A 21469-nucleotide genomic window follows, 5' to 3' on the forward strand; every position below is an offset into this window, starting at 1 on the left:
CTGACCTCAGGTGATCCACCCGCCTCAGCCTCCCAAAGTGCTGGGATTACAGGCATGAGCCACCGCGCCCGACCTAGAAGTGATTTTTGTCAGGAGACAGAAGACCTTTAGTGACTGGAGTCAAGCAGGTGGAGTGTGAAGATCAGCTCTGCCCCTTAGCTGTGAGACCCCGAGCAAGCCACCTCGCCTCTCCACACCTCTGTTCTGTCACCTTTTACAGGTCAATAATGCCCATCTCACAGGGCAGCTGTGACCACTGCATACTGCACAGACCAGGACATAGAAAGATGGTAACTGAGGTTTTGTCGTGGTTATTCATTAGCATTGCTTAGGACCCAGGTCTGATCCCTTCATTCAGCTGGTGTGATTGTGAGTCAAGGATCTGATATCCCCAAAGAAAGGACTGCAAGTATTTGCCAGTTAGAGTTTATTTGTTACAAGATATGATATTGCACATGTATTCCTGTGTTTGGCATCAGAAGACCTGAACTCAAATCTCCAGTTCATTACCTATTAGGACTTGCTCACTCCCTGTTTCTCTTCCAGCCTCAGTGTCCTCCTAGGGGAAATGGGAATGCTAATAATGGCCTACTTCACAGAACTGTGGTGAAGACAAAACCAATCAAGCACGTGGATCAGTGAGGATGCGCAGGGCTGCAAGTGCCAGAAATCCCAGAGTCTTGCTGCTAGGATTGGATACTGATCTAAGGAGCTTAATTAGTAAGAACTTGTGGATGCGGGGCAGCCTGCAGAGCTGGTTGATTTAGGGCTCGGTGACATCATCAAGGCTGGGCTTGGGACTGCCTGGGTTCCCTGAGAGGAGTGGAACCATGGTGGGAGGATGTAGCAAAGATGAGGATGATGATTGACAGGTCAGTCTACGATTGTTGCCTGCTAAAATTCATTCATCCGTTCTTTCGATAACTATAAACTGGGCACCCACCAGGTACCAGTCACAGGGCTGGGCCTTGGAGAACAGACATGACCCGCCTGCACTGTGATCCACTGCCGTTTGATAAATCACCACAAAACATGGGGGCAGACAGCAGTAGCTCTCAGTTGCTACGCCTCACAGCTTCTGAGCATAAGAACTGGGGACCAGGCATGACTGGGATAGCTGTCTCTGCTCAGTGATGTCTGGGGCCTCAGATGGAAGATTCGAAGACTGGGAGGAGAATCATCTGAAGGTTCACTGATGTGGCTGGCACACATTGTTGCTGAGCCCTGGGCTGGGACTATCCTCTGGAACACCTGCACACGGCTTCTCCATGGGGCCAGGGCTTCCAGGGCATGGTGGCTGAGTTCCAAGGGTGAGTATCCCAAGGGAGAGAGCAGGTGGGATCTGTGCGCTTTCTATGATCAAGCCTCGGGAATCACAGGGCCTCTGTTCTGCCATACTTCTTTGACTGTTGTGATCACAAGCCACATGGTCACAAGCCCCCAGCTGCCTCTCAGTGGGAAGAATGTTGGTCACATTCTAAGAGCAGGTGGGATGGAATCGACAGAGGGGATGGCCATCTTTGGAAAATACAGGCTGCCACACTCCCCTTGAATGATGCTCACATCTAGCTGGGAAGGCATACATGAGCATTCAGCAATACAATGCACAAACCGTCACATAGGTACAGGGTGCTTAGGGCCAAGGCAGAAGTAGTATCTACTTACCCTGGGACCCTGAAAGAGGCTTTTGATCTGAATCTCAGATGAGTCAGACTGGAGCCAGTGGAGCCTGGGAGGAAGGTCTCAGCAGAGGCAGTCATCTAGCAAAGGGGTGTGCTCTGGGAAGGGCAGGAGGATTCTGTGGCTGGAGCTCAGGCTTCAGGTTCAGTGTGGAGGAGGGAAGAAAGGGTGCAGAGGTAAGCTGGGGCCAGACGCGGGGTGCCTAAGAGCAGACTCATTGCTCCCTGCCCTCCTCCAGTCCCTGGCCCTCTGCGCACAGTAGGCACTTCATATTGATTGAAATTGGAGTGAGCAGTGTGTGTTGAAGAGGAAACCAAATCCCAAAGAGAGACCGTGGGGCCACCTGGAGGCAGCATGGGATAAACACAGGGAGAACCTACTTTCTTATCATAGGAACTTGAGATTCTCTTTCTCAGTTGTTGCCTTTTCAGTATTTTTCAATGTCTCTGCAAGAGTTCACAGGGGCTGAGAGCAGCCCCTGAGTCACTTCTTGTTCCTATCCCTCACCCCCAGCTGGATTCTTGGGTCTTCTTCCCTCCATACTGGTTCCCAGAGAGTGTGGACTCTCTGCCTCTTGTCGGTAAGAAGGAGGCAGCTGGCTGAGGAGGTGGCAGGGGCACGTGAAAGGGCCAGGAGGGTGAGGATGGAGAGGAGGGGAGGGAAAAGAAGGAGATGGAGGGGGAGAAGATGAAATTGCTAAGTGTATGATCAGTGCCAGAGCCAAAAGCCCATACTGCAAATTGCTTTTTCCTTCACACTTGTCCCAGGGAAAGGCTCAATTAAAATAGCACCTGTTGAACCAGGCAGCTTATTAGGCCTGTCTCCAAGAGCATTCAGGAGCAGCCATGAGCTTCGGGAACTTCCACCATGTTAACTTAGCAGGGAAGATGACCCCGAGCAACAAGGGCCGACGGGATGGGGCTGTCCCACCGTCTTGCCTGCCCGGGGCCCTGCTCAGTGGCCTGAGAGGGTGGGACTGGTCTGTGTGGGGCACTCTTCTGTGGTGGGGTAGTTCAGTGGGCTGCGACATGGGGCTGATGAGATCAAAACCGTCCAGTTCCAAGTCCCAGAGCAGAAAAAAAGTGGGACCAGAAGTGGTCTTGGGGACCAAGCCAGACTTTCTGGGGGAGAATGACTTGCCAAGGGTGACCCAGTCAGTTGGTGATGAGAGATCTGGAGTCAGAGGGGGAAGTCACCGACTCCCAGTCCAGTGCTGCTGCCCAGGGACAGTCTCACCATGCCACGCCGTCCTAAACTAGCCTGTGGCCCTCGCCCCAAATACATGCCCATGGCCTGTCACTGTACCAGGTTCATGCCAGGCACAGCTATTTCAGGGTGGCAGGAGCCACGCCAAAGGCTTTTCTGGCTTGAGGGCATCTCTCCACACCCCTCAGGGACAGACTATGCTGTCCCTAGGAGGAGGCAGACAGAGGTGGACACAGCCCACTGTCTTGGCTGGAACGGCGGGTTCCAGAGCTACCCGCTGGCCGCCCACAGGGAAGTCTGGTAGGGGTGGCACTCTCCCCACGGGTTACCCATTGGACCAGAGCTCATTCACCCAGAGCCCGTTTCCATAACAACAGCAAGCTCCTTACCCATCAATTTCATCCTTAAAGATTCCCACCCCAGCTGTCTGAGCCTGGGCTCATCGCCCAGCTGCCGCGCCAGCCCACGTCTCCAGATCACAGGTTTAGCAGTGACTTGTCAAACTGCCAGAGAGAGCCTCCTAGGAGGTGCCTGGTAACTGGCATAGCCCTTGAAAACCACCATATAATCACCTGCTAATTGGATTAGGAACTTGTTCCCAGGGACTTTCTTTTGCCCCCATGTTGAGGCCACCCTACTCCATTCTTCTAGAACTTAGCATTGGAGAGCTTCCCCGTTCCCCTCTGCGCAACCTCCCAGGCCAGGGTAATGCTGACTTCCCCAAAGTCAGATACTGACACAAGGGGAAAAGGAAACCTCTAGTTTTCTGGGGCCCAGGTACACTCAGAGGGGAAAAACTCCCCAGGGTGGGAGAACACACAGGGCCCTCTCTTCCCCATCTCTGCCCGCCAGCCCTGCTCTCAGCCTTGCAAGAAAAATCTGGCTAACTTGGGGCTTTTGCCTCCCTGCTTCTCCCCACTAGACATCACCTCCCTCACAGCCCAGCTCCATGTTCACCCCCACCAGGAAGTCTTCCTTTCTAAACCGTTTTTCTCTGCATCCTCTCAGAGCGGCTATATTTGGTTCCTGCAATATAACTTCGTATATATTGCATCAGGGAGAGGGGGAGATTCCTGAAGCTGGTTTTTTAAAATTTTTTTCTGAAGCTATTTTTTCGGTGCATTTTCTTTCTATTCCAGAAAATTCTTATAGTGGGTGGATGTCATTTATCTACTCAGCATCTCGTCTTTGGACTACAAATCCTTATCCCCTTCTGCTGGTACCATTGTCTCTCCTTCCTGTGGAAAACCTGTGCCACGGGACTCAACGGGGGCTGCCTCCTCCAGCAGGGTCAGCACCCGAAGCAGGCCTGGTCCATGCAGCATGGGGTCAGCAGCCCACAGCGGTCAGTTCAGGGTGACCACATGGCTGTGCAGAGAGCCAATCAGAATCTTCCCTGGAATTCCCATAGACACTGCTGGTTTCCTGACCAACATCCATTCCTCCCGTGTTCTCACTAGCTACACGCCGCTTTTGTTGATCTAGCAAGAAGTCCAGTTGAAGATATTTGTGCCTCTAGACTTTCTTGCAGGTAGGGGTCATGTCACCCAGTTCTGGTCAATAAGATATGGTCAGAAGTTGTTGGGAGAGACTTCTGGGAAAGGGTTTCAAAAGGAACATGGCTCCTTTAGTCCAGTCTTAACTGATGGCTAAGATGGAGACAAACTTTTATTCCAGCCATGTGAGAGAGGCCACCTGAGAATAAAGTGATCCAAGAAGAAAGCAAAACACACACACACACACGCGCACGCACACACACACACACACACATACAGAGAGAGAGAGAGAGAGATGGCAATATCAGTTAAGCCCCTGGATTGAGCCATGCCTGAAGCCTCAGAACTTCCCAATTTGGAGAGCCAATCAATAAATCAATAAATCCTTGTCCTACTTAAGCTGGTTTGCACTGGGTCTCCATCTCTTTCAGTGAAAGACCCCTCAGTGCAAACCTCCACAAGACCAAACCCATGTCTTTCCCTGCCTCTGTTCTCCCCTCCCAAGCTACCCCACATAAGATGCTAGATGCAAAGCTAGCATCTTACATTCATTCAAATGACTCTGCGCTCCCCCCACCCCCGCCCCCGCCCCACTGCCAATTCTTATCTCAACGAGTCAAATAAAGGCTTGAAAAGACTTGACATCTGAACTAGACTCATTAAGGAAAAACTCATTAATTCCCTATGGAGATCTGAGGCCAAGCACATCTCATCTGAGGCCAAGATCTGAAGCAGTGCATGGCTTGGAATCCCATTTCCTCTTCACGAAGCCATTCCTTCTGCACTCACCTCCTCCAGGAAGCCTTCCAAACCAGATCTTAACTCCATCATCCTAACTACCTTGTGAACACTCACTTTTGTTAACACTTTGATTCAGCAGTACTTGGATTCCATGAGTATTTGAGCATAGTTGTGTGTGTGTCTCACCTCTCTCACCCCACCCCACCCTACCAGCTGACTCTCCCGAACTCTCTAGAGCAAGAGCTGTGTCTCCATCAGACTAGCAACTTCCTGAGGGCGAGGACTCTTAATCTCTTATCCCATTGGGATCCAGATGCTCTTCCCTCACATCAGACTGGGAACGGAAAATCTTTCCATGCCCCATGGAGCCTCCTTGGCAAGACAGGAAGATACGGAGTCTGAACCCTGTAGAGATGGAGAGTGGGAGGAAGAAGGTAGCCGGGAATAGTTAGCAGGAGGGTCCATCTTAACCTTCAGGGAAAAACTGATTCACAGCACATAAGGCTAGTTCTGGATCAGAATCTGTTATTCAACAGCACTTGTGAGGGTTCAACTCAGATCCTGTCCCCTCTGGTGTAGAAATCCCTACCTGCCTAAGGCCAGGATTCTGCCTTGCCAGTATTTTTTGTTTGTTTGTTTTAGACGGAATTTCACTCTTGTTGCCCAGGCTGGAGTGCAATGCTGCCATCTTAGCTCACTGCAACCTCCGCCTCCTGGGTTCAAGCAATTCTCCTGCCTCAGGCTCCTGAGTAGCTGGGATTACAGGTGTACACTACCATGCCTGGCTAATTTTTTTTTGTATTTTTTTAGTAGAGACAGGGTTCCTGTCTCACCTCAGGTGATCCACCTGCCTCGGCTTCCCCAAGTGCTGGGATTACAGGCGTAAGCCACTGCACCAAGCCCTTGCCAGTGTTTTTTATTTCTCTTGTCCCTTGACTGTTGTGTAATGATGAATCCCTTTCTTGGGAAGCTTGTCAAATGCAAGTAGACGTTGAGGGGGTGGCCGTGTGTCTACTGTCTCATAGCTCCTGTTGGATGGGAGTAGCCGGTGTGGCTGCCAGTGCTGGCGGGAGAGGATACCACCATCTGCTCTCTTCAGCATGCTGCCCTGCCTTTGAGTCCCCTCACGCCCGCCCCAAGACTAAATCCTTGAAAGAGCAGCTGCACAGTGAGCATGTGGCAAGGAAGGATGCTAATGGAGGGAAGAAAGTGATGAATCCCCAAAAGAGGGAAAGCCATGCAGGAAGGAAAAATCGATGCATAAAGGTGGCGGGGGTGAGGTAGGCGAGGCTGCCCACTGACAGCTGAATCAAAACTCCAGAGAGCTGGGCACGGTGGCTCACATTTGTAGTCCCAGCATTTTGAGAGGCCCAGGAGGGTGGATCGCGTGAACCCAAGAGTTCAAGACCTTCCTGGGTGACATGGTGAAACACCGTCTCTACAAAAATACAAAAATTAGGCACAGTGGCGTGTGCCTGTAATCTTAGCTACTTTGGAGGCTGAGATGGGAGGACTGCTTGAGCCCAGGAGGTGGAAGTTGCAGTGAGCTGGGTTTACATCACTGCACACCAGCCTGGGCAACAGAGTGAGACCCTACCTCAAAAAGAAAAAAAAAACCCAGGCTGGGCACGGTGGCTCATGCCTATAATCCCAGCACTTTGGGAAGCTGAGACAGGTGGATCACTTGAGGTCAGAAGTTTGAGACCAGCCTGGCCAACATGGTGAAACCCCATCTCTACTAATAATACAAAAACTAGCCAGGTGTGGTGGTGGGTGCCTGTAGTACCAGCTACACAGTAGGCTGAGGCAGGAGAATGGCTTGAACCTGGGAGGCAGAGGTTGCAGTGAGCTGAGATTGTGCCACTGCACTCCAGCCTGGGCAACAGAGCAAGACTCCATCTCAAACAAACAAACAACAAACAAACAAAACCCAGACAGCAGAAAGCCCAGGTGAGGAGAAGGGGAGAGGCAGAGAAGACATGAAGGAAGATTTGTTTGGTAGAGAGAAGGGAATTGATGGAAGCCCTTGGATGCAGTTTGAACCTATATTTTGTAGAAGAAGCGATGGGGAAATGGGCCAGATCTCAGACAGGAGAGAGACATGACGCAGTCAGTGCTAATGATCCAGACATCTCCGTGGAGGAGGATGAGCACCCAAGGGAAGTGGAGGCAAGGTGCTCACCCAGGGTGCTGCAGCAGGGATCAGTGTGCCTAGCACGGCGATGGAAGTGGGAGGGAGTCGGAGATCTGGCTGAGCGACTCCTAACTTTTGAGAGTTGGTGGCTCATTCCCACCAAGGAGCTTATGGCTGCTGATTTGGGCGTCTTTGCTGCCAAATGTCACTGGCCTGGGGTCATCTCACCCATCACCCATGGAGAGTGGCTCTCCTCTCCCTGTTTGTGCAGGACTTTCTTTCCATTGGCAGCGACTGACCAGGGGGCCTCAGAGGAGCTGGGAATGGGGAGCAGACTGCAAAGAAGGTTTGGTCAGGCGAACCAACTTGGAGGGCAGGGGAGTGGAGCCATCAACCTTCGCATTTTACAGGCATCCAAATCACACACCAAATAAGGAGAAAGATGGGACACATTTGCACAATAATTCAAGACAGGATCTCCATGGCAACAATTACCCAAAAACTCACTCCTGACAGTTGCAACAGCGGGAGCTAGCAAAGAAGACTGGGGGTGGGAAACGTGTGTGGGGGCTCAGAGAATAGTTTCCTTTTATTCTCAAACTGAAGGAAGTGCTGATGGCAGGAAACAAGGTGTCTCACAGCCTGACTAAGCCAAGACCCATTGGAAGCAGGATCTGGAAGAAGCCTTAGAGATGTCTGTGTGAGCTCCTTTGGAGCTGCGTAGAGGTCTGGGTGTGGGACACCACAGTGAGATGTGCCAGTGGGATGTGCCAGCTCAGGGGAGCTGACACATGACATAGGTTAGGAGAACGGAGCTCTAGCCTACTCTGCTCCCCTCCCAGACTTGCTGTGTGGCCCCTCAGTTTCCTCTACAGTGAAATGTACAACCTACCTCCAAGAACTATTACAAGGCTGAGTGAATGCATGAGATGAGAAATGCTTTTACCAAAGTCACTGCCAATGCAAAGATAAGAGGTTTCAAGGCAGCCATGAAGAGTGACCTGAGAAAGGTAGCTACATGCAAGGCTCTTCTTACCAGGCAGAGGAGTCTCCTGGGTCAGGTGAGAGTCAGTACGAAGACTGTGGTGGGAACCCAGAATGTGGCTAGGCAGCAATACTGATGAGATGGTGGGAAGGTGGGAGGTGGGGTTTAGTGGCAGAAGCGTCACCTGTGTCCTACCACCAGACAGATGAACAGACTGACTGTGAGCTCAGAGCAGGTAGTAGAGTGTGTAACTTCCAATTGACAAAGATTTTTAAAAACGTTTGGCTCAAAAAGGAAAAGCATTCTGCTTTCTTTTTGGAGTAACATAGATCCAACCCCCTTCCCACCCACATCCTTTTAAGTGTATTTCTTTTTGTCTGGTAGTCCTCAAAAGCCATTGGCTATTTTTCAGATCCTACAGCTTAGATTGCCTTAAACCTCTTGAGAAAGGAGAGCTTTTTCATCTTTCTTTTGGGGACTATCTCTGGAGCAAAGAAAAAGGTTCTTCTTGGTTTCATTTGCATTTGGAAGCCCAGGTTTTTGGGGAAAAAACCACTCTCAAGAGCTTATTACTATTATAAATGTTTAGCCATGTGATTTTTCCTCAAGAGGACAACCAAAACTTTTCATACCAACTCCCATGGATAGCAGTCCCCTTAAGCTGAATTATGGTGGGAAAGGATTAAGGTAGGACATTTCTTGAGCACTTTTTTCCTATTCTGGGATCTCTCTTTTGCCATCCCACTCTCCACTAAAAAACTTTTCCCTTTCCTTTCGTCTCACTAACCATGGAAAATCCTCCCACCCTTAGAGCTGAGATCTGGCCACTTCACTCCAGTCCGGGCGACAGAGCGAGACTCCGCCTCAAAAAAAAAAAAAAAGATTATATTTTTTAAAAAAGATCCAGCTATATGATGTGTACCTAAAATATAATGACATAGAAAATTTGCAAGCAATGAGTTGAAGAAGAGATACACAAAGAAATTAACCAAAAATAAAGCTAGTATAGAAATATTAATATCCAACAAAATGTACACCCTTTATCTAATGCTTACTGTATGCAGAGCCCTGTCTTAAACCTGTGAGATGACACAGGAGAAACAGAAACATGACTGCTGCCCTAGGGGATTATAGTTAGGGTGGTGACCAATGATTCCAAATCATTTTATTTAATCAACAAATACTTGTTGATTAAATAAAAACTGTGCAAATCCAAAAACATAATATTTCTAAAATGGAGATAAGGGAGTGGGACATAGTTGGAATTCCAAAAATAAAATACAGGCCAGGCGTGGTGGCTCACACCTCTAATCCCAGCATTTTGGGAGGCCGAGGCAGGCAGATCATGAAGTCAGGAGTTCAAGACCAGCTTGGCCAACATGGTGAAACCCCGTCTCTACTAAAAATACACAAAAAATTATCCGGGCATGATGACATGAGCCTGTAATCCCAGCTATGTGGGAGGCTAAGCCTGGAGAATCATTTGAACCCGGGAGGCGGAGGTTGCAGTGAGCCGAGATCATGCCACTGCACTCCAACCTGGGCGACAGAGCAAGACTCCATCTCAAAAAAAAAAAAAAAAAGTATTGATCAGTGTAGTAGTTGGTTTTCAAAGATACCCCCAATGAACCATGCCTCCCAGTATTCGTGCCTTTGTGTAATCTCCTCACACATCAAATCTGGACTGGCCCTGTGATTCATTTTAATAAACAGGATGTGGCAGAGGAGAAATTATGCTGATTCTGGGCCAATTATTGAGGTCTGGAAACTGATTTTGCACTTTTGGGAAGAAACCTGCCATACATCAAGTATAGCTGTGCTGCTGTCTAGACTGTGTGGAGAAGCCACATGGAGGAAATGCCATGAGATGATAAGGAGAGGAAAGAGGTCCACCCATCTCAGCAGAGCCCAGCATTCCAGCTGTCCCTGCCAGGGTGCGAGATACTCTAGCCAGCCAAGTCCTTGAAGACTGCAGTTCCTGCCAGTATCACATGCAGCAGGACTGTGCAGTTGAGCCCAGTCAACCTCCAGGATCATGAGAGATAATGATGTGGTTTCCATAAAACCGGAAATTTCTGGGAGTAGTAATGCAGTTATAGATAACTGAAAGAATCTTTCAATGTGTGCTAGACCCTCTGCTTACTCATCATTTTCATCAATGATGTGATTTAATCCTTTCAAACATACTTAGAGGTATGTATAACTAACTCGCATTTTGCAAATGAAGAAACAGGCTTGGAAAGAATGCCACATGGCTAACAAACAATAGAAGCAGGGCTTGAATCAAGGGCTTCTTGATTAGGGACTTAACACTCTCAACCATTGCATTATGTGACCAAGTGGGAGAGCTGAGGGATGAAAAACACAAGACATTTCACAACAAATCATGATGTCTGTATGAGCTCCCTTTAAGCTTTCTCTTCCTTGTCTTTCTTCATCCTGTGCTACTGAGCAGGAAAGTGGATTCTATAAAGATGACCAGTTAAGTAGGCAGATGATGGCCGGGCATGGTGGCTCACGCCTATAATCCCAGCACTTTGGGAGGCCAAGGTGAGTGGATCACTTGAGGTCAAGAGTTCAAGACCAGCCTGGCCAAAAGGTAAAATCCTGTCTCTACTAAGAATACAAAAATTAGCTGGGTGTGGTGGCAGGTGTCTGTAATCCCAGCTATTTGGGAGGCTGAGGCCCAAGAATTGCTTGAACCTGGAAGGTAGAGGTTGCAGTGAGCCGAGATCACACCATGCACTCCAGCCTGGGTGACAGAGTAAGACTCGGTCTCAAAAAAAAAAGTAGGCAGATGATATAATTGGAGATTTTATTATAGTTTGGACACACTTCATAACAAGCACTAATCATCCTCAGTGTTCAGTTGTCACTTGAGAAAATGTAAATGCTACATCTGCTCACTGCCTGTCTTTTCTTCCAGACAAAGGACACATGTTCTTGACAAGGGAGTGTGCCTTGTTCCCCACCCACAGTCACCACTGGAGAAGCTTGAGTTTTGGAGAGGTGGGGACTGGCTGAATCTCTTTTTTTTTCTTTTTCTCCTTTTTTTTTTTTTTTTTTTTTTAAGAGAATAGCATCTTGCTCTGTTGCCCAGGCTGGAGTTCAATGGCACAATAACAGCTCACTGCAGCCTTGAACTCCTGGGCTCGAGTGATCCTCCTGCCTCAGCCTCCCAAGTAGCTGAGACTACAGGTGCGTGCCATCACACCTGTCTAATTGACTTATTTTTTTTTTTTTGAGATGGAGTCTTGCTCTGTCGCCCAGGCTGGAGTGCAGTGGCCGGATCTCAGCTCACTGCAAGCTCCGCCTCCCGGGCTTACGCCATTCTCCTGCCTCAGCCTCCCGAGTAGCTGGGACTACAGGCGCCAGCCACCTTGCCCGGCTAGCTTTTTGTATTTTTTAGTAGAGACGGGGTTTGACCGTGTTAGCCAGGATGGTCTCTAACTCCTGACCTCGTGATCCGCCCATCTCGGCCTCCCAAAGTGCTGGGATTACAGGCTTGAGCCACTGCGTCCGGCCTAATTGACTTATTTTTTGTAGAGGGTCTCACTTTGTTGCTCAGGCTGATCTCAAACTCCTGACCTCAAGCAATTCTCCCACCTCAGCTTCCCAAAGTGCTGGGATTACAAGTGTGGCTGAGTTGGTATGGGCTCTCCTTTCCCCATATCCAAGGCAAGCTTCCAGGACTCTTCTGGGACAATCAGGTGTTAGGGACCATCTTAGTCCCTACCTCAGTTTCACAGATGAGAAAATTGAAGTCCACAGAGGAGGTGTGGCTTCATCAAAAACCCACTGAGAACAAGTGTCAGAATCAGGCTAGGACACATTGGATTCTTCCTCCAGGGCTCTCTGTCCTCCAAGGCCCTTTGAAATCTCCTCTCCAGCTGCAAACAGATTTCTAGACTTTTTCTTTTTTTTTTCTTTTGAGACGGAGTCTCGCTCTGTCACCCAAGCTGGAGTGCAGTGGCACAATCTCGGCTCACTGCAAGCTCTGCCTCCCGGGTTCATGCCATTCTCCTGCCTCAGCCTCCTGAGTAGCTGGGGCTACAGGCACCCGCCACAGCGCCTGGCTAATTTTTTGTATTTTTAATACAGACGTGGTTTCACCGTGGTCTTGATCTCCTTACCTTGTGATCCGCCTGCCTTGGCCTCCCAAAGTGCTGGGATTACAGGCGTGAGCCACCATACCCCACCGATTTCTAGACTTCTTATGGAGTTGGTCTGAGATGAGCAGCCTCTAAGAGCAACCGGGACCTGTGGAGAACAGAACAAGGCCTAGGAGCGCAACAGCCAAGTGTTCAGCACCACGGACAGCTTCGCTGGCCTATAGCTGGGGAGGCGAGAGTTGGGGAGGGTGGTTCTCCAGCAAGACAGAGCGTCATGGGAGAGAGAAAAAAACATGGGAAAGATCTCAGAGACCATCTAGTCCAGTCTCCTCGATTTGCATGGGAAGAGATCCAGGACAAGAGAGAAGTGACTTGTCCAAGATCACACAGCAAGTCAGTAGAGAGCCAGAGATGGGAGCTGACAGCCTACTTCCTCACACCTCTTCAAGGCCCTCAGATACCTGGTGTCCATGACTTACTAGTGGCACAGCCAGACCTTGATTAAGGGCTCCAGAATTAAAATCGCCTGTCCTTGGAAATGACAAGAAAAGAAAAGAAAAAAGGAGAAATCATAGAAACGGAAAGAGCACCCGGCCCTGATGGGAAGGTCTGTGATTTAGCCTCTAACTGCAAGGCTTTGACAGGAGCTTCCTACTTTCCAAGGTGATGTGGCCTTTCAGAAACAATTTAGTTACCATGGCAACCTCATTCCAGGTTTCATCTCCATGGCAATTCACTGGAGTTTTTCACCCTCCAGTAAGTACATGTGTGATGGCCCATACGTGTATCCCAGAAACATTAATATAAAATCACATTTTTAGAAGTGGAGTATCTCATTATCCAAGTCTGCAGCCAGGGGAATAACAAGGCATGTTCTAGGGTGGGCAGGGCCCAGGGCATAGTGGAAGGATGTCTCTGGGGGCAGCTCTGCTTTCTCATTGCAATTGCAAACCTGTCCCAATCTTTACAGCTAGTGCATTTCAGCCTCCCATGGGCACAAATGATTTCTCCTTTTATGCATCCTCCCTGGTGCCCTGCTCATGACAAAGCCTGAGTGTTGCCTGTGCTGACAAGAAGTGCTGGGACAAGGAGAGAGAAGGCTGGTCCTTCTGACTATGACTTCTATGGCACCCCAGGGGTGCCCCTCCTGCTTTCCTGTCCACTGTGCCCCAGAGTGGGGCACTCTGGAGCAGTTCCCAGCTTTTGTGTTGGACCTTGCTTGTCTGATGTGTGGACTGTGAGCATCCCCCTCAACGTGATCTAATCTGCCATCCAATTTCCAGGAAATCCTCATAGTTTCTGGTCCACCCAGGGCACCCCTTCTGTTTTCCAGCAATGCTATGCCTTCTCTTTGTTCTTTGTTCTTTTTTTTTCTGAGACACAGTCTCACTTTGTCACCCAGCCTGGAGTGCAGTGGTGTGATCACGGCACACTGCAGCCTCGACCTCCTGGGCTCAATTGATCCTCCCACCTTAGCCTCCTGAGTACCTGGGACTACAGGCACACAACACCATGCCCAGCTAATTTTTGCAATTTTTTGTAGAGGCAGGATCTCACTATGTTGCCCAGGCTGGTCTTGAACTCCTGGGCTCAAGTGATCCTCTCGCCTTGGCATCCCAAAGTGCTGGGATCACAGATGTGAGCCACTACCTCTGGCTGCTATGGCTTTTCTTTAATATGTCCTGCTGTTTATAATGATGCAGGGCTGGAGTATTTAGCCCACCATCTTGATCTAATCCTCTCTTTCTTTCTCTACTTTTAGTGTCTATAAATAACCATCTACTAATCTACTTATAATATGTCTAGCAGTGGATCATTTCTCTCCTCCTCATCTTCTTCATCATCATCACCAGTAGCAGTAGTACTATTTCATGATTGAGGGATCACCACAGAGTAAGAAGTGCTCACAAAAGTGTTCCATCAGCTTCTCAAATAATGAGACAGAAAAATCAAAGCATGGCTTCATTTTAAAAATGTAGTTGAAAGTATGAAATGTACTAGCTATGTACCTTCTCCCCCCCACCAAAAACAAAACAAAACAAAACACAGTTTTTGAGACAGGGTCTTGCTGTTGCCCAGGCTTCAGTGCAGTGGCACAACCATGGCCCATTGTGTGACCTCTTCACGCCTCTTAAAGGCCCTCAGATACTTGGTCCTTATGACTTAGTGGCACAGGCTCAACCTGCTGGCCTTAAGCAATCCTCCCATCTCAGCCTCCAGGGTAGCTGGAACTACAGGTGCCCCCACCACACCCGACTAATTTTTTTGCAGAGACGAGGTCTCACCATGTTGCCCAGAATGGACCCGAACTCCTGAGCTCAAGAGATCCTCTTGCATCAGCCTCCCAAAATGCTGGGATTGTAGGTGTGAGCCACCATGCCTGACCTCCAAATACCTTTTGAACTCAGGCTTGGATTTGAATTCTGGTTCTGTCAATTATTAGCTGTGGTTTCAGATCAATGACCTAAGCAATTTGAGCCTTGTTTCATTAAGTGGAGATGACAACAGCATTTGCCTTGCAGGAATTATTTGATGTGGCCGATGAGAAAAATCAGAATTATGAAAAGTGCTTCACACTATTCCTGGCATGTGAAGAGCCCTCTCTAAATGGCCATTATGCTTATTAGCACCTTGAAGGGAAATTGTTTTCATGAAATTGTGTTTGAATCTGGCTAGAGAAAGGGCTCACCCTCCTTGTGTTTTGCTTATTTGATTAAACGTCTTTGATTTCTGTGATATGTGAAGTCCCTTGAAAGCAGGGCTGTTTGTTCAACAAAGGTGTGTGGCCTTCCCACAGTGAATTGTGCTGGGTGCTGTGGGAAATACAAACACAGGGAAGAGAGTTCTGGTCCTCAGGGGAAGTGTAGTGGGGAAGACGCACATGAGAACCTAACCATAACAGGATGCAGAGCTAGGCATGCGCCATGCACTGCGGCTATGTTATCTGCTGGTTTGGAGTGTGAGCTCAGACACCAGTCTGCCTGGGTTTGGATCCCAGCTCTGCCACTATTGGCTGCACAACCTCAGACAAGTCTCTTAAACTTGCTGGGCTTCAGTTTCCTCAAATGTAAAGTAAAAACGGTAACAGGAGAGTTAATACATGAACAGAGTCTAACACATAGAAGGGCTCAATCAACATTAGCTGTCATTACAAAGATGTACAAAGATTGTGTGGAGGGGATACGTGAGAAGCGATTGTAACTCTGTTTCATGGGTGAGGTTGTACTTGAGCTTGATCTTGGAGGATAAGTAGTTCTCAAAGGGCAGAAGAGAAGAAGAGAGGCATTTGGGGGAAGCAGAGCATCAGGAGCAGAGGCATGGAGTGTGAACTCTGCAGTATTCTCTGGGTGCATCATGGGGGCTGGATCACAGACGCATGGAAATACTGGAAATGGGCCGGTGCAGAGGTTTTAGGACAGCCCCTAGGAGGTCTTGAAAACTGGCTCAAGCAGTCAGACAGTTCTGTAGACAACAGGCTACTGGAGAGAAGCAAGATGGTCCCACCTGTGTTCTGGGCAAATCACCTTGGTGGCAGTGAAGGAGGGCTAAGGAAAGGGGAGGCTAGGGGGCCCAGAGACCATTTGGGGGCTATAGCACAACCCAGGCAAAAACGTCAAGAGCTTAAGCAGGGAGATGGCCAAGAGGGAGAGCCACTGTGAACACGCCAGGCTTGGTGAAGCAGTGGGCAGTCAGACAGGATTTCCTGCTTGGTGGCTGTGAAGATGACAGTGGTGATGCTCTTACAGAATCAGGGCCCTGGGAAGAGGACCAGCCTGGGATGGGGGCCTTCTTCAGGTTGGGGCATACGGCATGGCCCAGTGCAGACCTTTGTATGTGCCTCACTGATGTTCCTTCTCTTCAGTTCCAACAAGCCCCATAGAGCACCCTGCACCAGTCAGGCGCTCAGTGAATACTCTGAGTAAGGAACCATGAGGAAGGAGGTGTCCAGAGACCTCCCTGCTCCAGCTTCCTCCATTCCAGACCCAGCCTCTTCCTCTCCCTCCCCACTGTGGCCACCCCTGAACATGTCCTCCTGTTTCTGAATCATTAGGGAAAAAATGTCCCCAACTCTATCTCTCAGCACTGCCTCCTTTCTCTGCCCCAACCCAATGAATGTGTGACTCATTCCCACACTTGCATCCTAAAGCCCTGCCTGGGGTGTCCCTCCATGCGGGGACCACTGGAGCAGAGACCATCACCGTCATAACACCCATCACCAGTCGCCCAGCACCTACCACAGGAAGAGCATTGTGCCAAGCTCATCGACCACCGTCAGATCCTCTCGACAAACCCAGAGGGTGGGCTTTCCGATTCTCATTTTACAGATGGGAAGAGTGTGACTCAGAGAACTTAGTCAGCTTGCTCTTACACACGCAGCTGGTTCTGTGTAATCATACAGTTCAAACAGGTCCCCTGCCCTCTGCCTGCCTCCCCGACCAGCACCTCCACAGTGGCCACACGGATCTTCAGGACACAAGCAGAAAGCAGGGGCTACCTGAGACTGGAACATCAGGGCATCACTTGGGATTAGCGCCACCTACAGTAATTGAATGCAGAAAGGCCTTCTAATCCCAGGACCTGTTCAGACCCCCAAGGATTCTGATGTAATTGGTCTGGGGTGCAACCCCAACAGCAGGACTTTTAAAAGCTCCTCCAGGTAATTCTCATGAGGTTGAAAAATGATTGTTCTAATGGGTCCCGCCCTGAAAGCATCCCTGCCGACACCTGCCCCTCGCCACAGTCACTGTGGACCTGCTCTGCTGCCTCAGTACTGAGCTTCTCATGCTGGATGCAGCCGGGCCATGGCACAGGTCCTCACAGCCACCGGCCTCCCAGGAGAAGTGGAAGCCATCTCGCTCTGGCTGTCCTCCTCTCTGGCTTCCTTTTCTGACTCCAGATACTTCTCTCCATCCACCTTCCCAGGTTTCCAGAGTCTTCTTATGGCCCGAAGCTCCCCCTACCCCACAAGGGAACACTCTAGCTGCTCTTCTGGAGAGGACTGAAGACCCCAAGTTGACTCCCTGGTCCTTGTGCCCCCTGGGGGGCCACTGAGAGCTGGGCAGGGAGGCTGGCTGGTGTCAGCAGGAAGGAGGCTGGTGGGCCAGGTGGCAGAGTGGCCAGAAAGGAGGCAGCCTTCAAATGCTGGTTCCCTCACCTCCTCCCACTGGGCTGTTTCCCCTATTTCACAGTGAGAGAGCTGCACAGGACCCCAGCCCCAGTCTGCAGAGGGGCCAGAGCTGCTTTCCTGTGCCCGGAGACCCTAAAGATCCATGGAATGATCAGGCTTCCTTGCTCTGGGCTGGGACCAGCCTCTGTCCTGATGGCCAGAAGCTCCGATGAGCAGGTGTAGACAGCAGACAGTTTCCTTATTCAGCAGTAAGGACAATGTGCTTGGTGGATAAATGCCTTAAACATGGAAGAGTTCATGAGAAAAAAATAATGAAAGAGGCTTCAAACCAGTGAGATGGGTTTGTGGTGGGGACTCACAGGCCTGGCCTGAAGATTTGAGTGTATAGAAGGCATGAGGTCCCCCGACTCTCCCATTGCAAGAGAGGTTCTTGTTACCTTTCATGATCCTCTTGCTCCCTCTCTGGTGCCCACTTCCTCACTCTGCATCCCTCAACACCCACCTCTGCCCCAGCCGCCCTGGTGATGGGTTGGGGAACAAAAAGCACAGGTCATGCAGGCAGACACCGGGGGTCAAATCCCCTGGCTCTAGCTGGCTACAACTAACCTCTCTGCGCTTCCGTTTCCTCATCTGTAAAATGATGATCATCCCCAGCATAGAGCGGTGCTGGAGGATTAAGTAATGAGACAATATCTGTAAAGCACTGTGCTTGGTGATGGAGATCAGTAAATGTGGTTCCATCCTACGGCTGTCCTGCCTCATCTACCCCATCACCTCACAACAGGTACAGCTTCCATCCTAAAGCGTTAAGATGCTTCCTGCAAAAAGATCTCAAGAAAGGCTGGGCATGGTGGCTCATGCCTGTAATCCCAGTACTTTGGGAGGCCGAGGTGGGCAAATCACCTGAGGTCAGGAGTTCAAGACCAGCCTAGCCACAATGGTGAAACCCTGTCTCTACTAAAAATGCAAAAATTAGCGGGGCATGGTGGTGGACACCTGTCATCCCAGCTACTTGTGAGGCTGAAGTAGGAGAACTGCTTGAACCTGGGAGGCACACAGGTTGTAGCAAGCCGAGATTGTGCCACTGCACTCCAGCCCAGGTGACACAGTGAGACTCCGTCTCAAAAACAAAAAAAAAATCTCAAGACAGCAGAGGAGAGAGGCTGCGACATGAGGACTCCAGCCACAATCAATCATCAGCCGAGCTTTTGCATCAAAGCCTGTCTGCGAGGCAGGGGTGCGCACTGGAGCCACTCCACTCACCTGGACAGAGGCTCAGAGACCTGGAAACAGCATTATGCCCCATAATAAGGGATCAGAGAAATGAAGTGTGATGTTTGCATAAAAGAGAACAGGGTACAAGTCTGCGAAGGATGGCGCATGTGGATATTAGGTACTGACATGAACCTTTGTCATCATACACTGATAAGTGAAAAAACAGCATTACGGTATACATTTGAAATAGCGTATATGCTAGAATAACATTTTCTGGAGAAAATCCCAAACCTAATTCTATCGATCCCCCAAAATATGAAAGGCTACATGCCAAAGGATTAATAGTGATTTCTTCTAGGTTGCAGGAATGTGGCTACTTTTTGCCACCATTTTTCTTTTTGTTGTTGTTGCTATAAATATTAATTACTTGTATCATCGCTTTAAAAAACAGGCCGGGCACGGTGGCTCACGCCTGTAATCCCAGCACTTACAGTGGATCATCTGAGGTCAGGAGTTTGAGAGCAGCCTGGCCAACATGGTGAAAACCAGTCTCTACTAATTAGCCAGGCGTGGTGGGCACCTGTAATCTCAGCTACTTGGGAGGCTGAGGCAGGCGAATCACTTGACCCTGGGAGGCAGAGGTTGCAGTGAGCTGAGATTGCGCTATTGCACTCCAGCCTGGGCAACAGAGCGAGACTCCTTCTCAAAATAAATAAATTAATTAATTAATTAAAAAGGAAAAATATAATAAGGACACCCTCCGTGGCTTCTGCAGTCTCTTCTGAGCTGACAGTCAAGGTCCTGGCATGGCCTGGCTCTCCTCCAGTGCTGGGTTGGGGGCTCTGTGACTCAGCATCCCCCCCCAGGCCTGGCCTAACCACATCCTTCGCTGACCTTGAACCCCACACAGATCCTGGCAAAGCTGCATGGCTCCATGAATACACGGATGTACACGTTGGAGCTTTTCATGCCCTTTCTCACCTAAACTTTCCAACCACCTAGAGAGCTCAGCTAGAGTACCTCACTTTACAGACGAAGAAACAGGCCTTGGGAGGTGAAGCGACTTTCTCTGATGACTGGAAAGTGTGGAGGAAGTCCTGCATCCAGGCCTGCCTGAATCAAAGACTTGTCTCTTACGCCCCAAGCTCTGCGGCTCGGTGCACACCTCACCAGGCCCCCACTCACCCGTCTAACCTGTTTTCGTTCTGTGCATGTTTTTGTTCTGTGTGCCAGGCCACACCTGTTGGGTGCCTCTCCCTCCCCGGTGAGGGTGAAGCTTTAGGAAGTAGAGAGAAAGTCAGGGCACAGGGCCTGGCTGTGAGGAAGGGTCACACTTACAGCCAGACCTGGGGCTGGTGGGGTAGGCAGAGGGCACAGGGCACATGGGGGAGAGGAGAGACCTTCCCAAGACAGGGAAGTGTCTCAACCATAATCACCCTCAATGTTGCTGCTTTCCTGCTTTATGTTCCTATAGAGACACCCAGAGGGGACAACCTGCTGTGGTGGGCCCAGGTTGTGTGCTGATAGAACCTGGGGCTGGGCTGGGGCAGGAGGCGAGACCCTGGCTTCCTGCTTTGCTTCTCCCGCCACCCGCTTCTTCCTCCTCTCTTCCCTTCTTCCTCCATTCCATCTTCTGCCTGCTCTCCTTTCATATTCTTCCTCTTTCCTCCTCTTCTCCTGTTCCTCTCCCTTCTTCCTTCCCTTCCAGTCCAGCCATAATGGGAAGAAGTCCCTGCAAGGAGCTCTGGCTCTTGGCCAAGATGGAAGGAGAACCTGGGACAGGAAAGGATCCCAGCAAAGGGTTGTATACTGGGCCCCGCCTAGCCCTTGCTGAACCTTAGCTTTGGAGCACTAGGTGGAATCCAGGTCTGTCAGCCTCCCACAGTCTGGCCCAGCTCAGCAGGGAACCAGCAGTCTGCACAATGTGACCGCTGGTGACGGATGTTGGCCTCTGCCCATCTGGTTGCATCGCTGTCAACATGCAGGTTCCATGTCCTGGGCTTTCTGCCCGGGCACTGCCCTGCAAAGTGAGCCCCAGGAGAAACCCGGGTTTACAGATGGTCTATAACCCCAAACCCTGTACCTCACTGGCTGACGCTGGCTACCCAAACAGAAATAATTGAGGCACAGAGGATGGCAGAACTAAATCTCTCGTATGGATGGTTGTCTCTGCAGCCATGTTATTAGCATCTCGAGGGCAGAGCCTGAGTTGCTTTCACCTCTGCAACCTCCTTAGCACCCAGCACTAGGAGAGTGACATAGGACACACCTAAACAATACCAGCACTGACATGCAAACCTAGGTTTTGCACGTCAAGTTTATTAGGTGTGTAAAACTTCTTGTAGTGTTCGCTCTAACTTAGCCAGGTGGGAAAGTGTCAAATAAAAAGGACTTCAGTGGGATTTGCATTCAAGGGATGCTACTGGGAAAACCCATTGAAGTCCTTATTATTAAATGTGTGTGCATGCGTGCAACACACATGTGTACATGTATACCTTTCCCCCAAAACTGGAATGTCAGATGAGGGCCATTTCTGCTGTACCCACTGCTCTGCCACTCATTAGTTGATTGTGATCTGGATCCCATTACCTAACCACACAACCAGATGACAACCTTATATGACAGCTGGCTTGCTCAGTCTGCCACTGCTTTTTTCTTTTGTGTGCGTGTGTGTACAGATGGGGTCCATTGTGTTGCCCAGGCTGGTCTTAAACTCCTGGGTTCAAGTGATCCTCCCGCCTTAGCCTCCCAAATTACTGGGAATGCAGGTAT

The 21469-nt window shown here is 49.8% G+C and overlaps 1 protein-coding gene across 1 annotated transcript in view; it reads left to right on the top strand.

Annotated features, from left to right (window-relative positions):
• GOSR2 (golgi SNAP receptor complex member 2) overlaps positions 1-15090 on the top strand; it is a 39990-nt gene extending 24900 nt beyond the window's left edge. The window contains exon 7 of the mRNA XM_011953905.1: positions 14626-15090. Coding sequence (XP_011809295.1) covers positions 14626-14738 — 113 coding nt within the window. The 3' untranslated portion in view covers positions 14739-15090. The remainder of the gene's footprint in view (positions 1-14625) is intronic.
• Positions 15091-21469: the final 6379 nt, after the last annotated feature.

The sequence above is a fragment of the Colobus angolensis genome, unplaced genomic scaffold, assembly GCF_000951035.1.
Source record: "Colobus angolensis palliatus isolate OR3802 unplaced genomic scaffold, Cang.pa_1.0 Scaffold377, whole genome shotgun sequence".
In the NCBI taxonomy this organism is placed as follows: domain Eukaryota; kingdom Metazoa; phylum Chordata; class Mammalia; order Primates; family Cercopithecidae; genus Colobus; species Colobus angolensis.